Below are 11,190 nucleotides of genomic sequence, written 5' to 3'. Positions count from 1 at the left end.
CTGGGTTGTTGAGCAAGACAATGAGGAATGGCGACACTGGAAACCTTTGGAGGAATGGGAAAGGAGTCCAACTGAAGAACAAAAAACAACCTTTAAAAAGGAAATGGACTCTAGGAAAATAAAGAGCAGAGAAGGTAGAGACATACTCCGTTGGGGCAAAGAAACAAAAGGGATATTCACTATCAAGGAGGCCTACAAAATAAAAACCCATCAAGTTCAGGGAGAGGAAGACCAAATCTGGAAAAAGATCTGGAGAACAAAATGGTGGCCAAAGGTTAAATTATTTGCCTGGCTGGTAGGTAGAAAGAGAATTCTAACGTGGGATAGAATTCAGAAAAGAGGTTTTTATGGTCCTTCCAGATGTCATCTCTGTGAATCTGCTATAGAAGAGCAGGAACATATCCTTAACGGCTGTAGAGTGGCGCAATTCCAATGGGGAAAAACGTTAAATCTTTTTTCCACAACAAACAGAAACTCGAATGACATAATTCAAACCATAATGGATTGGGGAGAAGGTAAATTCCATAGCAAAATAGTTAGAAAAGCGTGGAGTGTCACTGCGGGTTTTAACATCTGGAATTTGTGGAAGGAGAGAAACAACCGCATTTTCAGAGGGAAGGCAACAGGGCCGGAGGAGGTGTGGAAGCGTACGCTAAGTCAAATTCGGGAATCAATTTTAGCGGAGAACTGGGATGATGAGGACTGGAAAACATCGGAGGCAGAGACAGCCATCTTAAAGAAACTGAACCTAGAGCAGGGAATGATATATCATCGGGGAACTAAACAGAGACAACCTTTAGCTAATCAAAGCAGGACAGTGTTTAGAAAGCCTCCAGAAGGGTTTGTGAAACTCAATTTTGATGGCGCGGCGAAAGGAAACCCGGGTCCAGCGGGGTTCGGCGGAATCTTCAGAAATGAACAGGGGGAAACAGAGTGGATATATGCGGAAAATGGAGGAACTATGACCAATAATGAGGCAGAGTTTATGGCTGTCTACCAAGGTCTCAAAATTGCCAGACGAAATGCATACAGGAAGGTCGAAATCGAGGGAGACTCCACCCTGGTCATCGAGACGATCAGGAAACTAATTCAAGGGAAGAATTGGGAGAAAGTGGTGACAAGCTGGAGGAGTGCCAGCATAGTCAGGGACATTGGAGAGATGCTAACAGGTATCGATTACAAAATAACTGCGCATGTCCGAAGGGAGGGTAATAGACCCGCTGATTGCCTGGCAAATTGGGGGTGCAAGGAACCAATGGATAAAATAGATGACAGCTGGACAACCCAGTCCACGTTGGCGAAATGGGAAGGATTAAGGCAGCTGCTTGGCAGTGATATTAATGATGCAGGACAAGGATAATCTTTACCCCGCGTGGATCGGGAAAGGGAGTAATTGGCAAGAGCAGGCGGAAAATCGGAGAGGACAAAAGGACGGCACATTCAAATCACGGACAGCAGGAATTAATGATTTGGCAGCAAGACAGGGACGACGCCCAAAGCAAAAAACGATTCCCATGACAACAGACATCATGCGAAGTAAAGACGCCAGACGAAGCGGGAAGAAATCCCATCATTCATGCAAAGGTGGCGAGACAGGTATAAGGGGAAACAAAGGAAGAAGAGCAGGCATTAGTAGCACGAGAGAGTTGGAGAAAACAGAGGAATTCTGGAAGAGAGATAGTAACCAGCGAGCCCAAAAACTGACAATGAGTGACCGGAAGAGGATAGCGAGCCAAAAAGGAAAGGAAGCGGTAGAGGGAAGGCACCCGGAGCAAAATTATGTGAGAATTGACATAGAGAGTTCTGAGGAGATGGATTACATGCAAGAAGAAGCCTGCAAGGGGAAACAGTTCGATTCGGGCCAGAGCAGCAGGGGACCGAGGCATGTTAGCAAAGAAAGAGGGCGGAAGAAGCAGGAGCAGGGGGGAAGAGGTCAAACCCGGCAACACACAAGCGCAGATGAAGGTAACAGGCCGCCGACCAGGAGAAGGAGGGGTAACAGGACGACCAGCACAGCAATGCATGAAGCGGAACAAGCATACAACATGGAGACCAATGCGGATATCAGAAACATCATGGACGCGATGGAGGCGAGGGTCTTAGAAGAGCCCTCGGACCCGGAAATGAACGAGTGGGCCTCTCAACTGCCAGACCCTGGCAACACGCGAGGCCGGCTAACGATGTACCGTCGTGCCCTGCACACCTATTGGGTCCTCAAACACCTCCTCGCCAAAGCTCTGGAGCAGGTGGCGTCGGAAATGCTGGAGATAGCGCAAGCTTCAGCAATTGCAAAACAGGAAGCTGCAAGTATGGAGGAGCTGGTGCGACAGCAGAATGAACTCCTCAAAGAAATTAAAACAATGCTGATGGAGATGAAGAAAGACAGAGACAACAACGCAAGAGATCGTGGATTTGCAGAGAATTAAGAGGCTGGTTTCCTGTTTCTTTTCCTGTTTTAAAAAGTCAATATTTTGTGTTTTGGGTCTATCGTAGATTTGAAAAGTTTTTTGGGTCTATAATAGATATGAATAGGGCTCTAGGCAGGAACAGTAGGACTGAGAAAAACTGGGTCACCTTTTGGACAATTGGGGGAAAGAGTTGTTTTAGTCTTGTGATAGGGAACAATGTTCAAAATGATAACTTAATTGACTCTTGGAAGGATAGGAGCCAACAGATCTGGTTTCCCCTCGGGGCAGATTGAGGCTCCTCTGTTTTGTACTATATTTGTTTATATTTAATAGATCTACCGCAGCTTACAAAAAAAAAAAGTTTTACAATACTCCACACATATTTATTTTGACTGTATCTTTTCTCGAACAAAATGAAACTGAGTGTCAATATGCTTAGTATTTTTATGAAAAACTGGATTGTATGCAAGCTTGATGGTACTCTGGTTGTCAGTTTTGATACTAGTTGATTCTTTCTGTTCTTCTCTTGCATCGTTGAGAAGTCTTCTCAACCAGATAGCTTCACATGTGGCTGCACACAATGCTTGGTACTCATCTTCACAAGAAGATAAAGCTATAGTACTTTGCTTTTTACTGCTCCACGTTATAACCCCAGATCCAATACTAAATGCGTAACCTGTGATAGATCTTCAATCATCTAGGTTACCTGCCCAATTGAAATCTGAATAACCTGCTAGAATAACATCAGAAGTGTTAGTGTACAAAATACCATAATTACTAGTACCACTAAGATACCTCAACACACAGTTTGCTGCAATCCAGTGACTTTCAAGTGGTTTTGACATGAACTGGCTCAACACACTAACAGAATATGCCAGATCTGGTCTAGTTGTCGTCAGATATATCAAACTGCCAACCAGCCGTCTGTACATAGTGGCATCCACCTGTTTAGTGCCATCGTCACTGCTTAACTTTAAATTCTACTGTAATGGTGTTGCTGCTGATATGCACTGCTCCATTCTGAACATTTCCAGTAAGCTTCTGACATACTTCCCTTAAGTGAGAAAAGTTTGTCCAAAATCTTTACATACCTCCAATCCCAAGCAGTAATGAAGATCTCCAAGGTCTTTCATCTCAAACACTTGTGACATTTTCTGCTTGATTTCTTTGATCAGATTGTTAGTATTTCCTGTTATGATCATATCATCCACATACAAAGAAATCAAAATAATTTGCCTCTATTTATTTAACTTGGTATACAGATTTGGATTGTTCAAGCTCCTATGAAAGCCAAGCTGTATAAAAAATGAGTCCATTTTCTCATACCATGACCTGGGTGCCTATTTTAAACCATAAAGTGCCTTATTCAATTTACACACTAAATGCTCCTGCCCCTTTTTCACAAAGCCTTGAGGCTGTACTAAATAGATTTCTTCCTTTAATTCACCATTCAGAAATGTAGACTTAACATCTAGCTGGTGTAGCTGCCATTTATGTTTTGTTTCTAAAGAAATTAGCATTCTAATTGTGTTTAATTTGGCTACAACAGCAAAGGTGTCATCGAAATCTATTCTTTCTTGTTGTGAGTAACCCTTTGCTACTAGTATAGCTTTAAATTTTTCAATACTCCCATCTGCATTTATTTTTGGTTTATACAACCACTTACATCCTATGGGGGTTTTACCTTCAGGCAACTCAACTAAATCCCAAGTATGGTTTCTATATATTGATTCAATTTCCTCATGCATTGCAGCCCTCCATGCATCTAATTTACTTGCTTCCTCATAATTTGCAGGTTCTACAATGTTTAATATTTTAGACATTAAAGCATAGTCTCTCAATTTAGCAGGTAGTCGAGTCTTCCTACCTGATCTCCTAGGTAGGGGACTTACCTCAACTCTATCTATTTCAGTGCTTTCCGGGCTTGCATCATCATTTATTACATTATCTGCTACTTCTTCTTCTTGTTTCTGCTCCTGCTCTTCATCTTCCTCACTGTTTACTTCTATTAGCAATGGAATGTGGCTATCACTGTTAGAATCCTCCTTTCCTTCTTCAACCTGTTCATGAAAAATAACATCTCTGCTTGCAAAAACCTTGTGAGTCACAGGATTATATAACTTATATGCCTTATACTCAGTGCCATATCCAACAAATATACATTTCAAGGCTTTGGGGTCTAACTTCTTCCTATCTGCCTTGGGTATATGAGCATAAGCTTTTGACCCAAATATTCTTAAATGACTAACTGCTGGCTTGAGTCCAAATAATGCTTCAAAAGGGGTTTTCAAGTCTAGACATTTAGTAGGACTCCTATTCTTTAAATATACAACAGTGTTAATAGCTTCCGCCCAAAGACCATTTGATAGACCCTTACCTTGAAGCATACTTCTTGCGCACTCCACAAGAGTTATGTTCTTCCGTTGTGCCACTCCATTCTGCTGTGGAGTGTGTGGCACTATAAATTGTTGCACAATCCCATGATGCTTGTAGAAATTCATGAACTCTCCCAACCTATATTCTCTCCCTTGATCCAAGTGGAGAATTTTTATCCTTTTTCCTGTTTGGTTCTCTATCATAGATTTAAACTCTTTAAAGCACTGAAAGGCTTGACTCTTTTTACTTAGAAAGTACACCCATGAGAATCTAGTGCAATCATCTGTAAATAATAGAAAGTAATATGCTCCTCCTACAGACCTAGTTTACATAGGTCCACAAATATATGTATGCACCAGTTCTAAAATGTCTCTTTCTTTTCTGTTAACATGCAAATGGAACTCTTCTCTATGCATTTTCCCTAATGCACATCCATCACATTCCAGCTTAACATTATGAAAAATAGGGAGTCCATCGACCATACCTTTCTTCTGAAGTAGGATGAGGTCTTGCAAATTGAGATGGCCGAATCTCTGATGCCAGAGATTTTTTATTGTTGATCCAGCTGCAACCATTGCTTGTCGTGGCATACTCTTTGCATCTAATCTATAGAAGCTCCCCACGTTCACTCCTGTTGCAACTCTTTCCATCTGGCTATCCTTAATGACACAAATATTCTTAAAGAATTGAACTTGCATGTCCTGGTCAGTAATCATTGAGACAGAGACCAAATTTTTCTTAATTCCTGGAACACATAATACATTTTTAAGGTGTCTAATGTCACCACTAGGTAGCTTCATAGGAATGTCACCATATCCTTTGATCTCATACCCACTATCATCTCCTAGATAAATTTTCGATCCACATGCAGTTTCTTCAAGAAATTCAAAGCAGTCCTTCTTACCAGTCATATGTGAGGATGCACCAGAGTCGACATACCATATGTCGTCCTCATCTCCCTTTGAAGCTGAAAGAGCACAATCGACTGTAAATAGTTGAAGTTCGTGGTTTTGGTCCTCCTCTTCCCCAACAAAACAACCCTGATGTTTTCTCTGTTTGCTTCTACGTTCATCTGCCTGCCCCTTATAGCATTCTTTAATTTGATGACCAAGTTTTCCACAGTAAAAACATTTCTTAACATAATTATCAGTCATACCTTTAAATGATGTCTTTTGAAATGTGTTGGCTCCTTTCTGCTGCTGCGGTTGCTGATGCTGGTGTTGATGCTGGTGCTGCTTCCCTCTGTACTGTCTTATTTTTTCCATCAGAGCAAGGTCATTGCTATGAGTTTTTAAATTTTGTCGTCGCTCCTCCTCCTGGAGCAGAATCGCTGTCAGCGCATCAAATGAAGGGGCTTTTTCCCTCGCTGACAACCCTGTGATGAACGTGTGGTATTCATTAGTCATTCTGTTCAATGTGAGCGTGACCAGATCCAAGTCGGATACCTTCTCTCCGATAGCTCCCAATTTGTCACTCGGGTCCTTAACTCTGGCCATGAATCCAACAACGAACTCATTCTCCTCCATCTTCAATGCAAACAACTTGCTTTTGAGTGACAGAACATGGTTTGTATTATGTGTCTCGTATAAGTTCTTGATTGTTGTCCATATATCAGTAGCCGACTTGCAATATCTGATATGTGGGATAGTATTGTCCTTAACGGACATCTTTAGTATAACTTTGGCTCTCGTTTCTCTTTTATCCCAGTCTTGTTCTTGGGTCATTGTTCCAGAGCTCTACTCATCTCCCATGACGATCGACCATGCATTTACACTCTCCAGCAAAGTTTGCATTTTGAATTTCCAGTTGGAGAAATTTGATCCATCGAGTTTACCAAACTCATGGAGATATGATTCTATACTGTTAGTCATTTCTATCCAACTGAGCAATTCAATTGGCCACCACCGGGCAAGTCCGATCTGCTGCCACCGAACAGATCAGGAACTTCAATGTGCCACCACCGGGCAAATCCGATCTGCTACCACCAAACAGATCAGGAACTGCAATGTGCCACCACCGGGCAAATCTGATCTGCTACCACCGAACAGATCAAAAACAACTCCAATGCGCCACCACCGGGCAAATCTGATCTGCTACCACCGAACAAATCAAGGAGCTGCACTACGCCACCACGGGCAAATCCAATCTGCTACCACCGAACATATCACAGAGCTCTAATTCGCCACCATCGGGCAGGTCCGATCTACTATCACCGAGCGGATCAAGGAACCCCAATTTACCGCCACCAAGCAAATCAAATCTGCTGCCACCGAGCAAAAATTTCCACGTGCCACCACCAGGCAAGACCGATCTGTAAACAATTGCAGATTTTTCAAAGAGAAAGAGGTTGGCGCTTCTTTCCAGTCAAAGGCGCTACTCAACAGCTGGCATCAGTGGAGCTTTCTGGTGCGCTGGCGCGATTATCAGCGTCAAATCCGCGCCAATGGTGCGACTATTCCTTAAAAACCCACGCCAGCTGCTTGTTCTGCTACTGAATGGCGCGACTGTGCGCAAAAAATCCGCGCCAACTTCTGCTGCTTCTAAAAAATGGGCGCCAACCCTTTCTTCGTTTCAGAGATGATCAGTCATCTGAGACCCTACACTCTAGGTGTTACTGCAGTCCACCTGATCTTACAAATACTCCTACATGCTCTACTGCCACTACAGCTATGTAATCAATGATGCATCCCTAAAAGAAAAAAATTTAAGGCTGTCTCTACCCTATGCTCTGATACCAAGATAAAAATCAGACTTGAATTAAAAAGGAGTTGCAGCTCACAGGTGAGTACTGCACTTGGAGACTGAACTCAAACAAAAAAGGGGCTCTCTCTCCGTTCACTCTACGTTCCATCAAATGAATATTACAATATTAAATACATCACTAGAAATCAGGTAGTTGCAAACAAACTCCTAAACTCTAGGAACAAATCCTAAACTAAGGAGATACGTTACAATTATGTAACCATTTCTCCATTAATACAAAATAATAACATTTAGATGGTGAGAGTTTAGTTTGGAATGGTGAGCCCATTAAAGTCGAAAGATGTGAGTTGGTTTTAATCACATGAAGAAGTGATTGTTGGGAGTATAATTTTTATGAACCATAAAATTTGTGAATAGATGTTTGAGAAGCTTCCGCAAATGAATGGTGTAGAATTAGCCCGAACTGGGAGTCTTACTTGGGCAGTTATTGAAGGTGCAATTTTATATGCATGAGATTGGGAAAGATTCTGGGTTGTGCAGGTTTAAGTCTGTGTCATGTTAGAATATTAATAGTAATATTCATAAATCAAGAATTAAGCTTTTATCTCTAAATTAGTTATGTTCATTTAATTGATTTAGCTCAAATTAATTAATTAAAAAAAATCAACATATATTATAGATTGATGTTTATTTGTATTTACCAAACATTTAATTCATATGGCTAATTTGCAGATTGAATGATTAAAAACATATTTTTTTAAAAAAATATATTTTTACAAAAAAAAATTATGTTTAAGTTTAAAGAGAAACATATTTTAATAATCAAAAGTTACCTAAACTTATTTTTATTTTAAAATTTTATTTTCTTTTTGTAAAAGGCATTATATAAGCGTGTGCTCATGCTCAATTTAAAAAATTAAAATAGTTTATTTTTTAATTGAAAAATATTTATTTATTAATGATAATGTGAATGAACATTAGTGTAAGCACAAGAAACTAGTTTATTTTTTAATTGAAAATTATTTTCTCATTAATAAGTTCAGTATTTTGCAACTTAATGTAATCAAATAAAATAAGTGTTTTCTGTAATTTGGCAAGACTAAATCTATGACTTCACATCAACAAGTGTTTTAACAAAGTACCTCTCTAAAACCTCATGGACATCAAATTAAAAGTTAAAAATTATTAAAATGAATAAATTTTGTTAGATCTAAGACTTTCGTCATCCACCAATTTAGAAAAATGTCTTCTAGATTAATCACATCATAAAGATTGGGTCTAACATAAATTAGATGAAAAATTTTAACTCAATTTTAATAAAAATTGTGATTTTTTTTTATTATCCAATAATATTTCGTTTATTTTCAAACAAATTCAAAAATAATTCTTTCATTAAATTTTAATATCGCTTTCATTTTTTTCTTTTTTTTATCATTTTTATTGAAACATTAAAAATATTATGTTAAACATATTTACAATATATAACATTTATTAAATATAAATAAATGAGTTTTATTTCCATAATTTTATTTACCATATATACAATTTATTAAAAAAAATAAATGAGTTCTATTTCCATACCATTCCATGGATAGAAAGACAAATAGCATGCCTTTTGGAAATGAAAGCATTTGAAATAGTCTTTTGTTGTGAAAAGTAATTATCATATCAATGTATAAACAATCTTTTGAGATTAATATTCTAATATGGAATTTAGTCTTATAACATGTATATGCTACGAAACCGGATTCGTCCAAACCCCTGGACGAATCCCGAATCGGACGAATCGGACACGATTCTGTCCGGACACGTGTCCTATTTCAATGACACGTCGTGTCATAGCAGGGTACGTCGTGTCATGAGCGAGTCATCGAAAATGAAAAACGTGTCGCGATTTTGGAGTCGAATCCTGGTTTCGGATTCGTTTTTCGGGCTGCTGTAGGTTTAAGTTAGCTGTTCTCGTTCCCATTTCACTGCATTTGCAACGGTTAACATCGATTTGGAGTGATTAACATCGATTTGGAGCGATTTGGAGCAGCGGCATTGCAATTTGCAGGTTTAAGGTTAGTTTTCTGAACGATTCACGCGGCACGCCTTATCAGTTATCAGTGATTCAATATATAAATCGGAAATCCAAGTCATTAATAGATTTATCATTTATCATTTATGTGACCAGTACCACTGACATTTATTTGAATTTTGTATGTACTATGCATGCTAATAGCTATAGATGAAGATCTATGTTTGAAATCAATAAATTTGTATCATTAATTAAAATTTGTGTAAGAAATATGCTAATAACTAATTTTTAAGATATATATATATATATATTTTAAATATATATATATATATATATATATATTTTTTTTTTTTTAATAAAATAATATATAACGTGTCCTAACCGTGTCTTGTTCTGGGGTCAGAGTTTCCCGAATCCGACACCACGAATCCCGAATCCTACGTGTCCCGAATCCTCGTGTCAGGTGACTTAGTGTATATGTTATTTTAGATATAAATGTTAAGTTAAAATGATAAATGTAATATATTGGTGTAGAAATTGAGAGTAGATGAAGCAAAGAAGTAAAATTATTGTTATATGTATATGTATATGCATATGTATATGGAAGTTTTAGTTAAGTTAGAAAAAGCATGATAAATACTCAATATGATTAATTACACTTTGTTTAAAGGTAATTATTCATATTATAATTATTAAAAAGAGGGATTAAATTGTGTATTTTTAAAATAAAAAGAGATTTAAATCCTCTCAAAATGAAGTTCATGGAATAGATAATGTTGTCTAAAAAAGTTTTATGTATATAATGGTGTTAATATTTTTTCAAATAATTAATTTTAAAGAAAAAAACAATTGAAAAAGGAGTATACACTGACTAGGATTTGAACTAGTGAGCTTTGAGAATGGAGTGCCCTAATAATACACCCCTTCATTGTCAAATCAAAGTTTTATGGACCTTATTTTTCCTCTTTGAATTTTATTGTTTTTTTTTGTTCTTTTATTGTTGTTTCCAATTTAGTAGTCATGATTTTATCCCTCAATAAATTGGTATAAACATAAAATTTGAATATATTACAAAAATAAAAATATATTTATTTGATATTATAAATTAACAAATAGGTAAATATTTATATAACTAACTCAAAATAATGATCAAAGTGATTGGAATAGTGTTGGCCATTGATAGGGACTAATACTGATAAAGGAGACATAAAGATTGTGATTTCATATATAAAGTGATGAATTATTAAGAAATTAATAATAATTTCTTTTCTTTTCAATCGTTTAAACTAGTTATTTTTCTATTAGTTGATATCAAAGCTGTAAATGTGTTAGAAAACCTACATAGATGAATCTAGCTAGTAAATGTTGAACACACAGCTTTGCAAAGCAAAAACACTAAAAGAATCGAAAGAACGAAAAATAATGATTGATTCAGAAAATAGGTTACAATGCTCATGATATAGCATTACTGGATGAAGATCCCAAGGTAATGTGCCATAGGGGTGATCAATGAGAGGAATATAGCAAGTTCCGGAGAGAAGTAGCCCGTTGCGAAGTGAAAGGAGGAGCAAATCAGGGAGTAAATCATGCAGAAGAACTAGCCAGTTGCGGAGTGAAAGGAGGAGAAAATTAGGGAGTAAATAATGCAGAAAGGATCTTGCATGTAGTCCCATGCTCTAAGTG

General features: G+C 37.8%; 1 protein-coding gene across 1 annotated transcript; it reads left to right on the top strand.

Moving 5' to 3' along the window:
• The first annotated feature begins 499 nt into the window (after positions 1–499).
• On the top strand, positions 500–1,360 carry LOC149266071 (uncharacterized). Its single transcript, XM_089407050.1, has one exon. It carries the CDS (start codon positions 500–502, stop codon positions 1,358–1,360), a length of 861 nt encoding a protein of 286 aa, XP_089263176.1.
• The last annotated feature ends 9,830 nt before the right edge of the window (positions 1,361–11,190 follow it).

The sequence above is a fragment of the Pinus tabuliformis genome, chromosome 6 (assembly GCF_031772625.1).
Source record: "Pinus tabuliformis cultivar Carrire ecotype Pingquan chromosome 6, CPIR1, whole genome shotgun sequence".
In the NCBI taxonomy this organism is placed as follows: domain Eukaryota; kingdom Viridiplantae; phylum Streptophyta; class Pinopsida; order Pinales; family Pinaceae; genus Pinus; species Pinus tabuliformis.
The sequence above is the reverse complement of the archived record's forward strand: the minus strand, read 5'-3'. Positions and strand labels throughout refer to the sequence as shown.